At 47.1% G+C, this 20,294-nt stretch overlaps 1 protein-coding gene across 3 annotated transcripts in view; it reads right to left on the bottom strand.

Moving 5' to 3' along the window:
* Positions 1 to 7,077: 7,077 nt before the first annotated feature.
* gckr (glucokinase (hexokinase 4) regulator) overlaps positions 7,078 to 20,294 on the bottom strand; it is a 63,028-nt gene continuing 49,811 nt past the window's right edge. For all 3 annotated transcript variants that reach the window (XM_041847275.1, XM_041847276.1, XM_041847277.2), the window contains 5 exons: positions 13,723 to 13,820; positions 13,524 to 13,604; positions 10,788 to 10,928; positions 10,396 to 10,530; positions 7,078 to 7,405 (listed from right to left, as the gene is read on the bottom strand). In XM_041847275.1, coding sequence (XP_041703209.1) covers positions 7,259 to 7,405; positions 10,396 to 10,530; positions 10,788 to 10,928; positions 13,524 to 13,604; positions 13,723 to 13,820 — 602 coding nt within the window. In that variant the 3' untranslated portion in view covers positions 7,078 to 7,258. The remainder of the gene's footprint in view (positions 7,406 to 10,395; positions 10,531 to 10,787; positions 10,929 to 13,523; positions 13,605 to 13,722; positions 13,821 to 20,294) is intronic.

Genomic DNA, 20,294 nt, shown 5'->3' with positions numbered 1-20,294 from the left:
TGATGCAATGCAACGCCTACGCATCTAGTCGGGCAGGAACTCAACCCATGGCTTTGTTTCCAACTACAGGTGCCAAAGATTTTCTCAAGTTACGTTCTACTGCCCTCTGGTGCTGCCTTATTGTCATGGTTACCGTCTGCTGTTCTACAGCCCTATGTGGGGGCTTACTGCCTTATTGTCATGGTTACACTCTGCTGTTCTACAGCCCTATGTGGGGGCTTACCCTGCCTTATTGTCATGGTTACACTGCTGTTCTACAGCCCTATGTGGGGGCTTACCCTGCCTTATTGTCATGGTTACACTCTGCTGTTCTACAGCCCTATGTGGGGGCTTACTGCCTTATTGTCATGGTTACACTCTGCTGTTCTACAGCCCTATGTGGGGCTTACCCTGCCTTATTGTCATGGTTACACTCTGCTGTTCTACAGCCCTATGTGGGGGCTTACTGCCTTATTGTCATGGTTACACTCTGCTGTTCTACAGCCCTATGTGGGGGCTTACCCTGCCTTATTGTCATGGTTACACTCTGCTGTTCTACAGCCCTATGTGGGGGCTTACCCTGCCTTATTGTCATGGTTACACTCTGCTGTTCTACAGCCCTATGTGGGGGCTTACCCTGCCTTATTGTCATGGTTACACTCTGCTGTTCTACAGCCCTGTGTGGGGGCTTACCCTGCCTTATTGTCATGGTTACACTCTGCTGTTCTACAGCCCTATGTGGGGGCTTACCCTGCCTTATTGTCATGGTTACAGTCTGCTGTTCTACAGCCCTATGTGGGGCTTACCCTGCCTTATTGTCATGGTTACACTCTGCTGTTCTACAGCCCTATGTGGGGGCTTACCCTGCCTTATTGTCATGGTTACACTCTGCTGTTCTACAGCCCTATGTGGGGGCTTACTGCCTTATTGTCATGGTTACACTCTGCTGTTCTACAGCCCTATGTGGGGGCTTACCCTGCCTTATTGTCATGGTTACACTCTGCTGTTCTACAGCCCTGTGTGGGGGCTTACCCTGCCTTATTGTCATGGTTACACTCTGCTGTTCTACAGCCCTATGTGGGGGCTTACCCTGCCTTATTGTCATGGTTACACTCTGCTGTTCTACAGCCCTATGTGGGGGCTTACCCTGCCTTATTGTCATGGTTACACTCTGCTGTTCTACAGCCCTATGTGGGGGCTTACCCTGCCTTATTGTCATGGTTACACTCTGCTGTTCTACAGCCCTATGTGGGGGCTTACCCTGCCTTATTGTCATGGTTACAGTCTGCTGTTCTACAGCCCTATGTGGGGGCTTACCCTGCCTTATTGTCATGGTTACACTCTGCTGTTCTACAGCCATATGTGGGGGCTTACCCTGCCTTATTGTCATGGTTACAGTCTGCTGTTCTACAGCCCTATGTGGAGGCTTACCCTGCCTTATTGTCATGGTTACAGTCTGCTGTTCTACAGCCCTATGTGGGGGCTTACCCTGCCTTATTGTCATGGTTACACTCTGCTGTTCTACAGCCCTGTGTGGGGGCTTACCCTGCCTTATTGTCATGGTTACACTCTGCCGTTCTACAGCCCTATGTGGGGGCTTACCCTGCCTTATTGTCATGGTTACACTCTGCTGTTCTACAGCCCTATGTGGGGGCTTACCCTGCCTTATTGTCATGGTTACAGTCTGCTGTTCTACAGCCCTATGTGGGGGCTTACCCTGCCTTATTGTCATGGTTACACTCTGCTGTTCTACAGCCCTATGTGGGGGCTTACCCTGCCTTATTGTCATGGTTACACTCTGCTGTTCTACAGCCCTATGTGGGGGCTTACCCTGCCTTATTGTCATGGTTACAGTCTGCTGTTCTACTGCCCTATGTGGGGGGCTTACCCTGCCTTATTGTCATGGTTACAGTCTGCTGTTCTACAGCCCTATGTGGGGGCTTACCCTGCCTTATTGTCATGGTTACACTCTGCTGTTCTACAGCCCTATGTGGGGGCTTACCCTGCCTTATTGTCATGGTTACACTCTGCTGTTCTACAGCCCTATGTGGGGGCTTACCCTGCCTTATTGTCATGGTTACACTGCTGTTCTACAGCCCTATGTGGGGGCTTACCCTGCCTTATTGTCATGGTTACACTCTGCTGTTCTACAGCCCTATGTGGGGGCTTACCCTGCCTTATTGTAATGGTTACACTCTGCTGTTCTACAGCCCTATGTGGGGGCTTACTGCCTTATTGTCATGGTTACAGTCTGCTGTTCTACAGCCCTATGTGGGGGCTTACCCTGCCTTATTGTCATGGTTACACTCTGCTGTTCTACAGCCCTATGTGGGGGCTTACCCTGCCTTATTGTCATGGTTACACTCTGCTGTTCTACAGCCCTGTGTGGGGGCTTACCCTGCCTTATTGTCATGGTTACACTCTGCTGTTCTACAGCCCTATGTGGGGGCTTACCCTGCCTTATTGTCATGGTTACACTCTGCTGTTCTACAGCCCTATGTGGGGGCTTACTGCCTTATTGTCATGGTTACACTCTGCTGTTCTACAGCCCTATGTGGGGGGCTTACCCTGCCTTATTGTCATGGTTACACTCTGCTGTTCTACAGCCCTATGTGGGGGGCTTACTGCCTTATTGTCATGGTTACACTCTGCTGTTCTACAGCCCTATGTGGGGGCTTACCCTGCCTTATTGTCATGGTTACACTCTGCTGTTCTACAGCCCTATGTGGGGGCTTACCCTGCCTTATTGTCATGGTTACACTCTGCTGTTCTACAGCCCTATGTGGGGGCTTACCCTGCCTTATTGTCATGGTTACACTCTGCTGTTCTACAGCCCTATGTGGAGGCTTACCCTGCCTTATTGTCATGGTTACAGTCTGCTGTTCTACAGCCCTATGTGGGGGCTTACCCTGCCTTATTGTCATGGTTACACTCTGCTGTTCTACAGCCCTGTGTGGGGGCTTACCCTGACTTATTGTCATGGTTACACTCTGCCGTTCTACAGCCCTATGTGGGGGCTTACCCTGACTTATTGTCATGGTTACACTCTGCTGTTCTACAGCCCTATGTGGGGGCTTACCCTGCCTTATTGTCATGGTTACACTCTGCTGTTCTACAGCCCTATGTGGGGGCTTACCCTGCCTTATTGTAATGGTTACACTCTGCTGTTCTACAGCCCTATGTGGGGGCTTACTGCCTTATTGTCATGGTTACACTCTGCTGTTCTACAGCCCTATGTGGGGGCTTACCCTGCCTTATTGTCATGGTTACACTCTGCTGTTCTACAACCCTATGTGGGGGCTTACCCTGCCTTATTGTCATGGTTACAGTCTGCTGTTCTACAGCCCTATGTGGGGGCTTACCCTGCCTTATTGTCATGGTTACACTCTGCTGTTCTACAGCCCTATGTGGGGGCTTACCCTGCCTTATTGTCATGGTTACACTCTGCTGTTCTACAGCCCTGTGTGGGGGCTTACCCTGCCTTATTGTCATGGTTACACTCTGCTGTTCTACAGCCCTATGTGGGGGCTTACCCTGCCTTATTGTCATGGCTACACTCTGCTGTTCTACAGCCCTATGTGGGGGCTTACTGCCTTATTGTCATGGTTACACTCTGCTGTTCTACAGCCCTATGTTGGGGCTTACCCTGCCTTATTGTCATGGTTACACTCTGCTGTTCTACAGCCCTATGTGGGGGCTTACTGCCTTATTGTCATGGTTACACTCTGCTGTTCTACAGCCCTATGTGGGGGCTTACCCTGCCTTATTGTCATGGTTACACTCTGCTGTTCTACAGCCCTATGTGGGGGCTTACCCTGCCTTATTGTCATGGTTACACTCTGCTGTTCTACAGCCCTGTGTGGGGGCTTACCCTGACTTATTGTCATGGTTACACTCTGCCGTTCTACAGCCCTATGTGGGGGCTTACCCTGCCTTATTGTCATGGTTACACTCTGCTGTTCTACAGCCCTATGTGGGGGCTTACCCTGCCTTATTGTCATGGTTACAGTCTGCTGTTCTACAGCCCTATGTGGGGGCTTACCCTGCCTTATTGTCATGGTTACACTCTGCTGTTCTACAGCCCTATGTGGGGGCTTACCCTGCCTTATTGTCATGGTTACACTCTGCTGTTCTACAGCCCTATGTGGGGGCTTACCCTGCCTTATTGTCATGGTTACACTCTGCTGTTCTACTGCCCTATGTGGGGGCTTACCCTGCCTTATTGTCATGGTTACAGTCTGCTGTTCTACAGCCCTATGTGGGGGCTTACCCTGCCTTATTGTCATGGTTACACTCTGCTGTTCTACAGCCCTATGTGGGGGCTTACCCTGCCTTATTGTCATGGTTACACTCTGCTGTTCTACAGCCCTATGTGGGGGCTTACCCTGCCTTATTGTCATGGTTACACTGCTGTTCTACAGCCCTATGTGGGGGGCTTACCCTGCCTTATTGTCATGGTTACACTCTGCTGTTCTACAGCCCTATGTGGGGGCTTACCCTGCCTTATTGTAATGGTTACACTCTGCTGTTCTACAGCCCTATGTGGGGGCTTACTGCCTTATTGTCATGGTTACACTCTGCTGTTCTACAGCCCTATGTGGGGGCTTACCCTGCCTTATTGTCATGGTTACACTCTGCTGTTCTACAACCCTATGTGGGGGCTTACCCTGCCTTATTGTCATGGTTACAGTCTGCTGTTCTACAGCCCTATGTGGGGGCTTACCCTGCCTTATTGTCATGGTTACACTCTGCTGTTCTACAGCCCTATGTGGGGGGCTTACCCTGCCTTATTGTCATGGTTACACTCTGCTGTTCTACAGCCCTGTGTGGGGGCTTACCCTGCCTTATTGTCATGGTTACACTCTGCTGTTCTACAGCCCTATGTGGGGGCTTACCCTGCCTTATTGTCATGGTTACACTCTGCTGTTCTACAGCCCTATGTGGGGGCTTACCCTGCCTTATTGTCATGGTTACACTCTGCTGTTCTACAGCCCTATGTGGGGGCTTACTGCCTTATTGTCATGGTTACACTCTGCTGTTCTACAGCCCTATGTGGGGGCTTACCCTGCCTTATTGTCATGGTTACACTCTGCTGTTCTACAGCCCTATGTGGGGGCTTACTGCCTTATTGTCATGGTTACACTCTGCTGTTCTACAGCCCTATGTGGGGGCTTACCCTGCCTTATTGTCATGGTTACACTCTGCTGTTCTACAGCCCTATGTGGGGGCTTACCCTGCCTTATTGTCATGGTTACACTCTGCTGTTCTACAGCCCTATGTGGGGGCTTACCCTGCCTTATTGTCATGGTTACACTCTGCTGTTCTACAGCCCTATGTGGGGGCTTACCCTGCCTTATTGTCATGGTTACACTCTGCTGTTCTACAGCCCTATGTGGGGGCTTACCCTGCCTTATTGTCATGGTTACACTCTGCTGTTCTACAGCCCTATGTGGGGGCTTACCCTGCCTTATTGTCATGGTTACACTCTGCTGTTCTACAGCCCTATGTGGGGGCTTACTGCCTTATTGTCATGGTTACACTCTGCTGTTCTACAGCCCTATGTGGGAGCTTACCCTGCCTTATTGTCATGGTTACACTCTGCTGTTCTACAGCCCTATGTGGGGGCTTACCCTGCCTTATTGTCATGGTTACACTCTGCTGTTCTACAGCCCTATGTGGGGGGCTTACCCTGCCTTATTGTCATGGTTACACTCTGCTGTTCTACAGCCCTATGTGGGGGGCTTACCCTGCCTTATTGTCATGGTTACACTCTGCTGTTCTACAGCCCTATGTGGGTGCTTACTGCCTTATTGTCATGGTTACACTCTGCTGTTCTACAGCCCTATGTGGGGGGCTTACCCTGCCTTATTGTCATGGTTACACTCTGCTGTTCTACAGCCCTATGTGGGGGCTTACCCTGCCTTATTGTCATGGTTACAGTCTGCTGTTCTACAGCCCTATGTGGGGGCTTACCCTGCCTTATTGTCATGGTTACACTCTGCTGTTCTACAGCCCTATGTGGGGGCTTACCCTGCCTTATTGTCATGGTTACAGTCTGCTGTTCTACAGCCCTATGTGGGGGCTTACCCTGCCTTATTGTCATGGTTACAGTCTGCTGTTCTACAGCCCTATGTGGGGGCTTACCCTGCCTTATTGTCATGGTTACACTCTGCTGTTCTACAGCCCTATGTGGGGGCTTACCCTGCCTTATTGTCATGGTTACAGTCTGCTGTTCTACAGCCCTATGTGGGGGCTTACCCTGCCTTATTGTCATGGTTACAGTCTGCTGTTCTACAGCCCTATGTGGGGGCTTACTGCCTTATTGTCATGGTTACACTCTGCTGTTCTACAGCCCTATGTGGGGCTTACCCTGCCTTATTGTCATGGTTACAGTCTGCTGTTCTACAGCCCTATGTGGGGGGCTTACCCTGCCTTATTGTCATGGTTACACTCTGCTGTTCTACAGCCCTATGTGGGGGCTTACCCTGCCTTATTGTCATGGTTACAGTCTGCTGTTCTACAGCCCTATGTGGGGGCTTACCCTGCCTTATTGTCATGGTTACACTCTGCTGTTCTACAGCCCTATGTGGGGGCTTACCCTGCCTTATTGTCATGGTTACACTCTGCTGTTCTACAGCCCTATGTGGGGCTTACCCTGCCTTATTGTCATGGTTACACTCTGCTGTTCTACAGCCCTATGTAGGGGCTTACCCTGCCTTATTGTCATGGTTACACTCTGCTGTTCTACAGCCCTATGTAGGGGCTTACCCTGCCTTATTGTCATGGTTACACTCTGCTGTTCTACAGCCCTATGTGGGGGCTTACCCTGCCTTATTGTCATGGTTACAGTCTGCTGTTCTACAGCCCTGTGTGGGGGCTTACCCTGCCTTATTGTCATGGTTACACTCTGCTGTTCTACAGCCCTGTGTGGGGGCTTACCCTGCCTTATTGTCATGGTTACACTCTGCTGTTCTACAGCCCTGTGTGGGGGCTTACCCTGCCTGTGGAAAGGCTGTTCAGAATTAGATACTACATGCTAAATACTTGCATAATGCAGTATGGACTTCACACTATACTTATAGTGATCATACCATGTAGTGTTAGTCAACTCTTTATTGATGGAAGATAAATGATTAAGGTTACATCCAACAGATTCCTATAGAGGGTACAAATTGATCCTATCAAAGTATATTATTAAAGTATAGTTAATTAAATTATAATAATATATTATCCTTATTATTATTCTTATTAAAGTACAGTGGTTTACAACTATAGGAAGTCAATGGTTTGTGGAGGTCTGGTATCCTGGTGATGATGTCAGACAAGCCTCTACAGCATCACGCACCACTGGGTGGGACTCCAGACGAGACTCCGCCTCAGAGAGAGAGCAGCCAATCAGCAGACAGACCAGTGCCAGCGGGACCACCTAGAGAGAGAGAGAGAGAGAGAGAGAGAGAGAGAGAGAGAGAGAGAGAGAGAGAGAGAGAGAGAGAGAGAGGAGAGAGAGAGAGGAGAGAAGAGAGAGAGAGAGAGAGAGAGAGAGAGAGAGAGAGAGAGAGAGAGAGAGAGAGAGAGAGAGAGAGAGAGAGAGAGAGAGAGAGAGAGAGAGAGAGAGAGAGAGAGAGAGAGAGAGAGAGAGAGAGAGAGAGAGAGAGAGAGAGAGAGAGAGAGAGAGAGAGAGAGAGAGAGAGAGAGAGAGAGAGAGAGAGAGTTCCTCTGGTGTCCACAGACAGTCTCACCTCCTGGTCTTCTGATGTCTAACACTGTCTCTGACTCAAATGCTCTGTTTGGTGAGATGTAATTCTATAATCGTGCTGTGAGGGGGACTGTGCCTAAGTCTGAAGGACTGTGCCAAAGTTTCTCAGAAGCTAATCCCCTTTCATGTGTTTGATACCATTACACTCACTCCATTCCATCCATTATTATGAGCTGTCCTCTCCTCAGCAGCCTCCACTGAAGCATACTATATACTATAGGGGTCATTTCCAGTACCATTATTTACAATGTGCAGGGATACTGACGTGATGGAGGTAGATATGTATAGGGGTCAGATGACTAGGCATCAGGATATATGATAAACAGAGTAGCAGCAGCGTATATGATGATTGTATGTGAGTAGGTGTGTGTAGAGTCAGTATAAATGTATGTGCATATTATGTGTGAGTGATCAGATGATGGAGTGAGTGTTTGTGTGTGTGTGTGTGTGTGTTGAAGTATCAGTGTGTGAGTGTGTAAAGCCCTGTGAGACAAAAATAAGAATAAAATACAAAGGTCAACTCAGATAGCTATTTAGTTAGCTATTTAGTTAGCTATTTACTATTTAGTTAGCTATTTAGTTAGCTATTTAGTTAGCTATTTACTATTTAGTTAGCTATTTAGTTAGCTATTTAGTTAGCTATTTACTATTTAGTTAGCTATTTAGTTAGCTATTTAGTTAGCTATTTAGTTAGCTATTTAGCAGTCTTATGGCATGGGGATAGTAGCTGTTCAGGAGCCTGTTGGTGTCAGACTTGATGCTCCGGTACCGCTTGCCGTGCGGCGGCAGAGAGAACGGTCTATGGCTTGGGTGGCTGGAGTCTTTAACAATTTTCTGGCCCTACCTTTCACACCTCCTGATATAGAGGTCCTGGATGGCAGGGAGCTCGGCCCCAGTGATGTACTGGGCTGTCCGCACCACCCTCTGTAGCGGCATACGATCGAGGGTGGTGCCATTGCCATACCACGCAGTGATGCAGCCAGTCAAGATGCTCTCGAATGGTGCAGCTGCAGAACTTTTTGAGGATTTGAGGGCCCATGCCAAACCTTTTCAACCTCCTGAGGGGGAAGAGGTGCTGTCGCTCCTTCTTCACGACTGTGAACTGGAAGATCTCGACCCCGTTGATGTGGACAGGGGCATGCTCGCCCCCCCCCCCTTTCCTGTAGTCTATGATCTGCTCCTTGATCTTATTGACATTGAGGGAGAGGTTGTTGTTCCAGCCCCACACTGCCGGGTCACTGACCTCCCTATCGTCTGTCTCATTGTCGCCGGTGATCAGGCCCACTACCGGTGTGTTGTCAGCAAACTTGATGATGGTGTTTCCTGGGTGAACAGGGAGTACAGGAGGACACTAAGCACACACCGGTAGTTTGACCAACATGTTGAGGGTCAGCGTGGCGGAGGCGATGTTGCCTACCCTCACCATCTTTGGGGCGGCCCGTCAGGAAGTCCAGGATGCAGTTGCAGAGGGAGGTGTTCAGTCCCAGGTTACTAAGCTTGGTGATGAGCTTGGAGGGGACAATGGTGTTGACCGCTGAGTTGTAGTCAATGAACAGCGTTCTCACATAGGCATTCCTCTTATCTAGGTGGGTGAGGGCAGTGGGGAGTGCAACTTGAGATTGTGTCGTCTATGGATCTGTTGGGGCGGTATGCAAATTGGAGTTGGTCTAGGGTGTCTGGAATGATGGAGTTGATGCATGCCATAACCAGCCTCTCAAAGCACTTCATGATAACAGAAGTGAGTGCTACAGGGCGGTAGTCAATGTGGCATGAAGCCCTTAGAGTTCTTAGGAACAGGAATGATGGTGGTCATCTTAAAACATTTGCCGATTACTGAATGGGACAAGGAGAGGTTGAAAATTACCATGAATTTACCTGCCAGCTGTTCTGCGCATGATCTGAGAACGCGCCCTGCAAATAGGGCTCCGCGGCCTTGTGGGTATTAACCCGATTTAAAGCCTTTACTCACGTCGGCCTCGGAGAGCGAGATCACCCAATCCTCTGGGTCGGTGGCGGCCCTCGCACCCGGCACAATGTTATTACTGTCAAAGCGTGCATTAAAATGCATTGAGTTGGTCTGGTAGAGATTTATTGTTGGGCAGATCACGGCTTGGGGTCTTCTTTTGTGATCCGTAAGGGACTGTCGCCCAACTGCCACATGCTGCGGGCGTCGTGAGTGTGTGTGTGTGTGTGTGTGTTTACCTTGTTCCTGTGGCTGGCGGTGAGGGTGTGTGTGTGTGTGTGTGTGTGTGTGTGTGTGTGTGTGTGTGTGTGTGTGTGTGTGTGTTTACCCTGTTCCTGTGGCTGGCGGTGAGGTGTGTGTGTGTGTGTGTGTGTGTGTGTGTGTGTGTGTGTGTGTGTGTGTGTGTGTGTGTGTGTGTGTGTGTGTGTGTGTGTGTGTGTGTGTTTACCTTGTTCCTGTGGCTGGCGGTGAGGGGGTGTGTGTGTGTGTGTGTGTGTGTGTGTGTGTGTGTGTGTGTGTGTGTGTGTGTTTACCCTGTTCCTGTGGCTGGCGGTGAGGGTGTGTGTGTGTGTGTGTGTGTGTGTGTGTGTTTACCTTGTTCCTGTGGCTGGCAGTGAGGGTGTGTGTGTGTGTGTGTGTGTGTGTGTGTGTGTGTGTGTGTGTGTGTGTGTGTGTGTGTGTGTGTGTGTGTGTTTACCTTGTTCCTGTGGCTGGCGGTGAGGGTGTGTGTGGTGACCCCGGCTGAGGTGATGACCTCTGGTAGTTGTTCCACGTTATAGATGGCCTTCAGTAGAGCCTCCTCACACTTGGTCAGGGAGACACCTGACAACTTCTACCGAGAGAGAGATGGTTACTGTGTGTTTGTGTGTGTGTGTGTGTGTGTGTGTGTGTGTGTGTGTGTGTGTGTGTGTGTGTGTGTGTGTGTGTGTGTGTGTGTGTGTGTGTGTGTGTGTGTGTGTGTGTGTGTGTACCTGCAGTATGTGTGTGTGTACCAGCAACATGTGTTTGTTTGTGTGTGTGTGTGTATACCTGTAGTGTGTGTGTGTGTGTGTGTGTGTATACCTGTAGTGTGTGTGTGTGTGTGTGTACCTGCAGTATGTGTATAGCCCTGTGATACAGTTTGCTGTTGGTGACCTGTAGGTCTACCATGTGGTTCCTGTAGATCTTTCCCTTTAAGATGTGACTTCCTGTACTCACAGCATTCAGCACCAACTTACTGGACAGCTCCCACTGTGTGAGAGAGCGAGAGAGAGAGTGAGGGGAGAGAGAGAGAGTGGGGGGAGAGAGAGAGGAGAGAGGGGGAGAGAGAGAGAGCGGGGGAGAGAGAGTGAGAGAGAGAGAGAGAGAGAGAGAGACAGAGAGAGACCGAGAGAGACAGAGAGAGAGAGAGAGACAGAGAGAGAGAGAGACAGAGAGAGACAGAGAGAGAGAGACACAGAGAGAGATACAGAGAGAGATACAGAGAGAGAGACAGAGAGAGAGAGAGAGAGAGACTGTATATACAGTCATGGCCAAAATTGTTGGCACCCCTGAAATTTTTCCAGAAAATGAAGTATTTCTCACAGAAAAGTATTGAAATTACACATGTTTTGCTATGCACATGTTTATTTCCTTTGTGTGTATTGGAATAACACAAAAAAAAACAGGAAAAAAGCAAATTTGACATAATTTCACACAAAACTAAAAAAATGGGCCGGACAAAGTTATTGGCACCCTTTCAAAATTGTGGATAAATAAGTTTGTTCCAAGCATGTGATGCTCCTTTAAACTCACCTGGGGCAAGTAACAGGTGTGGGCAATCTAAAAATCACACCTGAAAGCAGATAAAAAGGAGAGAAGTTGACTCAGTCTTTGCATTGTGTTTCTGTGTGTGCCACACTAAGCATGGAGAACAGAAAGAGGAAAAGAGAACTGTCTGAGGACTTGAGAACCAAAATTGTGGAAAAATATCAACAATCTCAAGGTTACAAGTCCATCTCCAGAGATCTAGATGTTCCTTTGTCCACAGTGCGCAACATGATCAAGAAGTTTGCAACCCATGGCACTGTAGCTAATCTCCCTGGACGTGGACGGAAGAGAAAAATTGATGAAAGGTTGCAACGCAGGATAGTCCGGATGGTGGATAAGCAGCCCCAAACAAGTTCCAAAGAAATTCAAGCTGTCCTGCAGGCTCAGGGTGCATCAGTGTCAGCGCGAACTATACGTCGAAATTTGAATGAAATGAAACGCTTATGGCAGGAGACCCAGGAGGACCCCACTGCTGACACAGAGACATAAAAAAGCAAGACTACAGTTTGCCAAAATGTACATGAGTAAGCCAAATTCCTTCTGGGAGAACGTCTTATGGACAGATGAGACCAAGATAGAGCTTTTTGGTAAAGCACATCGTTCTACTGTTTACCGAAAATGTAATGAAGCCTTCAAAGAAAAGAACACAGTACCTACAGTCAAATATGGTGGAGGTTCAAAGATGTTTTGGGGTTGTTTTGCTGCCTCTGGCACTGGGTGCCTTGACTGTGTGCAAGGCATCATGAAATCTGAGGATTACCAAAGGATTTTGGGTCGCAATGTAGGGCCCAGTGTCAGAAAGCTGGGTTTGCGTCCGAGATCATGGGTCTTCCAGCAGGACAATGACCCCAAACATACTTCAAAAAGCACCCAGAAATGGATGGCAACAAAGCGCTGGAGAGTTCTGAAGTGGCCAGCAATGAGTCCAGATCTTAATCCCATTGAACACCTGTGGAGAGATCTTAAAATTGCTGTTGGGAAAAGGCACCCATCCAATATGAGAGACCTGGAGCAGTTTGCAAAAGAAGAGTGGTCCAAAATTCCGGGTGAGAGGTGTAAGAAGCTTATTGATGGTTATAGGAAGCGACTGATTTCAGTTATTTTTTCCAAAGGGTGTGCAACTAAATATTAAGTTAAGGGTGCCAATCATTTTGTCCGGCCCATTTTTTGAGTTTTGTGTGAAATTATGTCAAATTTGCTTTTTTCCTGTTTTTTTTGTGTTATTCCAATACACACAAAGGAAATAAACATGTGCATAGCAAAACATGTGTAATTTCAATACTTTTCTGTGAGAAATACTTCATTTTCTGGAAACATTTCAGGGGTGCCAACAATTTTGGCCATGACTGTATATATATATATATATATATATATATATATATGAGATGAGTTGAGGGGTTGAGAATGAGCAGATGAAAGGACCATTCCAGAGCTACAGCCAGAGCTACATCCAGAGCTACATCCAGAGCTACATCCAGAGCTACATACAGAGCTACATCCAGAGCTACATACAGAGCTACATACAGAGCTACATCCAGAGCTACATCCAGAGCTACATCCAGAGCTACATACAGAGCTACATACAGAGCTACATCCAGAGCTACATCCAGAGCTACATACAGAGCTACATCCAGAACTACATACAGAACTACATACAGAGCTACATACAGAGCTACATCCAGAGCTACATCCAGAGCTACATCCATAGCTACATACAGGGCTACATCCAGAGCTACATCCAGAGCTACATCCAGAGCTACATACAGAGCTACATACAGAGCTACATACAGAGCTACATCCAGAGCTACATCCAGAGCTACATCCAGAGCTACATACAGAGCTACATACAGAGCTACAGAGCTACATACAGAGCTACATACAGAGCTACATATAGAGCTACATCCAGAGCTACATATAGAGCTACGTACAGAGCTACATACAGGGCTACATACAGGGCTACATCCAGAGCTACATACAGAGCTACATACAGAGCTACATACAGAGCTGTATCAAACTGACAGAAGTCATGTGTTGTACCATGTGGAGAAGGCCGTCAACAGTAGAAGAAGAGGGCCAGGTCATGTTGAGGACAGATGAACACAGGAGACCAATGCTGTCCTGAAAACACACAACACAGTTAACACACACACACACACACACACACACAGGCACTCACGCAGCAAAACAAACACACGCATGTACGTATGCACACACACACACACACTGATTGACGTACAACAGCAGTGTCTCCCTCTAGTCCGTGATAGAGAGTGTGGAGGTTGGAGGTCTTCTCTCTGACTCTGTGGGCCATCTTCTCTACATCACTGATGTTATCTAAAGAAGAACAGATGACATCGTCTGGGACAGAGACAAAGGCTGGAATTCAATCCGAGCGCGGGTTATAGGAATTGCGGCGTTTAAAAGCAATTTCCGATGTATGCAGCGTTTACCGCGAGTGGGATCTCCGAGAATGCAGGTAAATTGCCTTTAAAGGGAAGACTGCAGAATTAGGTTGTTGTTAAACATTCTGATTGGTTTCATACTTCTAACTAAAAGTCCCAATACGACATATCACATTACATTTGTGTTTTGGGTAAAATTGATATTTTATCAGAAGTCATGTCGGAAAAGCGTTCGGAAAAGTTACGTCAATAGAAGAACTCAGGAGTGACGCCACTGTCCACATAAGACGGTGAAGACCACAACAGACCGAGTCCTCATTGTTTTAGAAAAAAATCATTTTTTTGCACTCTGAATAAAGCCAAATGACCATCTGACTATATCCTGTTTCTTTACTCTGTATCAGCTAAAACATTTTTTAGCACTTATACAGAGTGCAGGCTGTTAGCATAGCCCCTTTAGGCTGTTAGCATAGCCCCTTTAGGCTCTTAGCATAGCCCCTTTAGGCTCTTAGCATAGCCCCTTTAGGCTCTTAGCATAGCCCCTTTAGGCTCTTAGCATAGCCCCTTTAGGCTCTTAGCATAGCCCCTTTAGGCTCTTAGCATAGCCCCTTTAGGCTCTTAGCATAGCCCCTAACCACTAGTAGCCTTGAAGCACATCACTTATTAGCAGTTCAGCACCTCAGCATTTCTCGTACTGTTACACAAAATCAAGATAAACCTTTACCATCATAGTATACATTGAACATCTATAACCAAACTGGCTAAAACTCTGTTGTTGGCTGATGCTAGCTATAGCTAGCCACATGCTAACCTGAATGCCAACGTTACTAATGTTACTAGCAGCAGTAACAGTAAATCCAGGTATAACGGTAACCTGAGTGCTAACGTTACTAACGTTACTAGCAGCAGTAGCAATACATCCAGGTATAATGGCTAACACAAACAACTACTTCAAGGTCTCAGAGCGAGTGACGTCACCGATTGAAATGCTATTAGCGCGCACCGCTAACTAGCTACACACCGCTAACTAGCTTGAGAACAAGTTCTCATTTACAACTGCGATCTGGCCAAGATAAAGCAAAGCAGTGCGATAAAAACAACAACACAGAGTTACATATGGGGTAAACAAAACATAAAGTCAAAAATACAACAGAAAAGATATACAGTGGGGAGAACAAGTATTTGATACACTGCCGATTTTGCAGGTTTTCCTACTTACAAAGCATGTAGAGGTCTGTAATTTTCATCATAGGTACACTTCAACTGTGAGAGACGGAATCTAAAACAAAAATCCTGAAAATCACATTGTATGATTTTTAAGTAATTAATTTGCATTTTATTGCATGACATAAGTATTTGATCACCTACCAACCAGTAAGAATTCCGGCTCTCACAGACCTGTTAGTTTTTCTTTAAGAAGCCCTCCTGTTCTCCACTCATTACCTGTATTAACTGCACCTGTTTGAACTCGTTACCTGTATATAAGACACCTGTCCACACACTCAATCAAACAAACTCCAACCTCTCCACAATGGCCAAGACAAGAGAGCTGTGTAAGGACATCAGGGATAAAATTGTAGACCTTCTCAAGGCTTGGATGGGCTACAGGACAATAGGCAAGCAGCTGGTGAGAAGGCAACAACTGTTGGCGCAATTATTAGAAAATTGAAGAAGTTCAAGATGACAGTCAATCACCCTCGGTCTGGGGCTCCATGCAAGATCTCACCTCGTGGGGCATCAATGATCATGAGGAAGGTGAGGGATAAGCCCAGAACTACACGGCAGGACCTGGTCAATGACCTGAAGAGAGCTGGGACCACAGTCTCAAAGAAAACCATTAGTAACACACTACGCCGTCATGGATTAAAATCCTGCAGCGCACGCAAGGTCCCCCTGCTCAAGCCAGCGCATGTTCAGGCCCGTCTGAAGTTTGCCAATGACCATCTGGATGATCCAGAGGAGGAATGGGAGAAGGCCATGTGGTCTGATGAGCCAGAAATAGAGCTTTTTGGTCTGAACTCCACTCGTCGTGTTTGGAGGAAGAAGAAGGATGAGTACAACCCCAAGAACACCATCCCAACCGTGAAGCATTGAGGTGGAAACATCATTCTTTGGGGATGCTTTTCTGCAAAGGGGACAGGACGACTGCACCGTATTGAGGGGAGGATGGATGGGGCCATGTATCGCGAGATCTTGGCCAACAACCTCCTTCCCTCAGTAAGAGCATTGAAGATGGGCCGTGGCTGGGTCTTCCAGCATGACAACGACCCGAAACACACAGCCAGGGCAACTAAGGAGTGGCTCTGTAAGAAGCATCTCAAGGTCCTGGAGTGGCCTAGCCAGTCTCCAGACCTGAACCCAATAGAAAATCTTTGGAGGGAGCTGAAAGTCCGTATTGCCCAGCGACAGCCCCGAAACCTGAAGGATCTGGAGAAGGTTTGTATGGAGGAGTGGGCCAAAATCCCTGCTGCAGTGTGTGCAAACCTGGTCAAGATCTACAGGAAACATATGATCTCTGTAATTGCAAACAATGGTTTCTGTTCCAAATATGAAGTTCTGCTTTTTTGATGTATCAAATACTTATGTCTTGCAATAAAATGCAAATTAATTACTTAAAAATCATACAATGTGATTTTCAGGATTTTTGTTTTAGATTCCGTCTCTCACAGTTGAAGTGTACCTATGATAAAAAAAATTACAGACCTCTACATGCTTTGTAAGTAGGAAAACCTGCAAAATCGGCAGTGTATCAAATACTTGTTCTCAAATACTTGTATACAGTGTGTGCGAATGTAGTAAGTTATGGAGGTAAGGCATAGTGCAAAATAGTTACCATTTTGTATTAACACTGGAATGATAGATGTGCAAAAGCTGATGTGCAAATAGAGATACTGGGGTGCAAATTAGCAAAATAAATAACAATAAGGGGATGAGGTAGTTGGGTGGGCTAATTTCAGAATGGCTGTGTACAGGTGCAGTGATCGGTAAGCTGCTCTGACAACTGACGCTTAATGTTAGTGAGGGAGATAAGAGTCTCCAGCTTCAGAGATTTTTGCAGTTCGTTCCAGTCATTGGCAGCAGAGAACTGGAAGGAATGGCGGCCAAAGGAGGTGTTGGCTTTGGGGATGACCAGTGAGATATACCTGCTGGAGCGCAGACTACGGGTGGGTGTTGCTATGGTGACCAGTGAGCTAAGATAAGACAGGGATTTGCCTAGCAGTGATTTATAGATGACCTGGAGCCAGTGGGTTTGGCGATGAATATGTAGTGAGAGCCAGCCAACAAGAGCGTACAGGTCACAATGGTGGGTAGTATATGGGGCTTTGGTGACAAAATAGATGGCACTGTGATAGACTACATCCAATTTGCTGAGTAGAGTGTTGGAGGCTATTTTGTAAATGACATCGCCGAAGTCAAGGATCGGAAGGATAGTCAGTTTTACGAGGGCATGTTTGGCAGCATGAGTGAAGGAGGCTTTGTTATGAAATAGGAAGCCGATTCTAGATCTAACTTTTGATTGGAGATGCTTAATGTGAGTCTGGAAGGAGAGTTTACAGTCTAACCAGACACTTAGGTATTTGAAGTTGTCCACATACTCTAGGTCATACCCACCGAGAGTAGTGATTCTAGTCGGGTGGGCGGGTGCAAGCAGCGTTCGGTTGAAGAGCATGTATTTAGTTTTACTAGTGTTTAAGAGCAGTTGGAGGCTACGGAAAGAGTGTTGTATGGCGTTGAAGCTCGTTTGGAGGTTTGTTAACACAGCGTCCAATGAAGGGCCAGATGTATACAAAATGGTGTCGTCCGCATAGAGGTGGATCCGAGCGTCACCAGCAGCAAGAGTGACATCATTGATATACACAGAGAATAGAGTCGGCCCGAGAATTGAACCCTGTGGCACCCCCATAGAGACTGCCAGAGGTCCAGACAACAGGCCCTCCGATTTCACACATTGAACTCTATCTGAGAAGTAGTTGGTGAACCAGGCAAGGCAGTCATTTGAGAAACCAAGGCTATTTAGTCTGCCAATAAGAATGCGGTGGTTGACAGAGTCGAAAGCCTTGGCCAGGTCGATGAAGAAGGCTGCGCAGTACTGTCTTTTATTGATTGCGGTTATAATATCGTTTAGGACCTTGAGCGTGGCTGAGGTGCACCCATGACCAGCTCGGAAACCGGATTGCATAGCGGAGAAGGTACAGTGGGATTCGAAATGGTCGGTGATCTGTTTGTTAACTTGGCTTTCAAATAATGTCGAAAGGCAGGGCAGGATGGATATAGGTCTGTAACAGTTTGGATCTAGAGTGTCACCCCCTTTGAAGAGGGGGATGACCGCGGCGGGATCCGAGTGGGCCAGTTCATTTTGCATGGTCCGGTGCACTTACAGTGAGGGAAAAAAGTATTTGATCCCCTGATGATTTTGTACGTTTGCCCACTGACAAAGACATGATCAGTCTATAATTTTAATGGTACGTTTATTTGAACAGTGAGAGACAGAATAACAACCAAAAATCCAGAAAAACGCATGTCAAAAATGTTATAAATTGATTAGCATTTTAATGAGGGAAATAAGTATTTGACCCCCTCTCAATCAGAAAGATTTCTGGCTCCCAGGTGTCTTTTATACAGGTAATGAGCTGAGATTAGGAGCACACTCTTAAAGGGAGTGCTCCTAATCTCAGTTTGTTACCTTTTATAAAAGACACCTGTCCACAGAAGCAATCAATCAATCAGATTCCAAACTCTCCACCATGGCCAAGACCAAAGAGCTCTCCAAGGATGTCAGGGACAAGATTGTAGACCTACACAAGGCTGGAATGGGCTACAAGACCATCGCCAAGCAGCTTGGTGAGAAGGTGACAATAGCTGGTGCGATTATTCGCAAATGGAAGAAACACAAAAGAACTGTCAATCTCCCTCGGCCTGGGGCTCCATGCAAGATCTCACCTCGTGGAGTTGCAATGATCATGAGAACGGTGAGGAATCAGCCCAGAACTACACAGGATGATCTTGTCAATGATCTCAAGGCAGCTGGGACCATAGTCACCAAGAAAACAATTGGTAACACACTACGCCGTGAAGGACTGAAATCCTGCAGTGCCCGCAAGGTCCCCCTGCTCAAGAAAGCACATATACATGCCCGTCTGAAGTCTTCCAATGAACATCTGAATGATTCAGAGGAGAACTGGGTGAAAGTGTTGTGGTCAGAGCTCTTTGGCATCAACTCAACTCGCCATGTTTGGAGGAGGAGGAATGCTGCCTATGACCCCAAGAACACATCCCCACCGTCAAACATGGAGGTGGAAACATTATGCTTTGGGGGTGTTTTTATGCTAAGGGGACAGGACAACTTTATTGCATCAAAGGGACGATGGACGGGGCCATGTACCGTCAAATCTTGGGTGAGAACCTCCTTCCCTCAGCCAGGGCATTGAAAATGGGTCGTGGATGGGTATTCCAGCATGACAATGACTCAAAACACACGGCCAAGGCAACAAAGGAGTGGCTCAAGAAGAAGCACATTAAGGTCCTGGAGTGGCCTAGCCAGTCTCCAGACCTTAATCCCATAGAAAATCTGTGGAGGGAGCTGAAGGTTCGAGTTGCCAGACGTCAGCCTCAAAACCTTAATGACTTGGAGAAGATAAGCAAAGAGGAGTGGGACAAAATCCCTCCTGAGATGTGTGCAAACCTGGTGGCCAACTACAAGAAACGTCTGACCTCTGTGATTGCCAACAAGGGTTTTGCCACCAGTCATGTTTTGCAGAGGGGTCAAATACTTATTTCCCTCATTAAAATGCAAATCAATTTATAACATTTCTTACATGCGTTTTTCTGGATTTTTTTGTTGTTATTCTGTCTCTCACTACCATTAAAATTATAGACTGATCATTTCTTTGTCAGTGGGCAAACGTACAAAATCAGCAGGGGATCAAATACTTTTTTCTCTCACTGTAGATAGCTGTCTGTCTTAGTTTTTTATAATCTACTAGCAACATAACATTACAGTCTTTGACCACTTTAGTACCTACTTACCCGATTCGCCTCACTGAGGTACGATAACAACTGGACATTGCATCGAAGATGTCCACCTGTATTTTCAAGGTAATCTACTCACGTCTGCATGGTATCCACTAGATAACACAGCCACAAAGTCAAACTTGTCTATATACAGTACACTGAGTGTAGAAAACATTTGGAACACCTTCCTAATATTGAGTTCCACCCCCTTTTGCCCCTCAGAACAGCCTCAATTTGTCGGGGCATGGACTCTACAAGGTGTTGAAAGCGTTACACAGGGATGCTGGCCGATGTTGACTCTAACACTTCTCACAGTTGTGTCAAGTTGGCTGGATGTCCTTTGGGTGGTGGACCATTATTGATACACACAGGAAACTGTTGAGTGTGAAAAACC

This window comes from Coregonus clupeaformis, chromosome 21 (genome assembly GCF_020615455.1).
Source record: "Coregonus clupeaformis isolate EN_2021a chromosome 21, ASM2061545v1, whole genome shotgun sequence".
NCBI classification, from domain to species: Eukaryota; Metazoa; Chordata; class Actinopteri; order Salmoniformes; family Salmonidae; genus Coregonus; species Coregonus clupeaformis.
The sequence above is the reverse complement of the archived record's forward strand: the minus strand, read 5'-3'. Positions and strand labels throughout refer to the sequence as shown.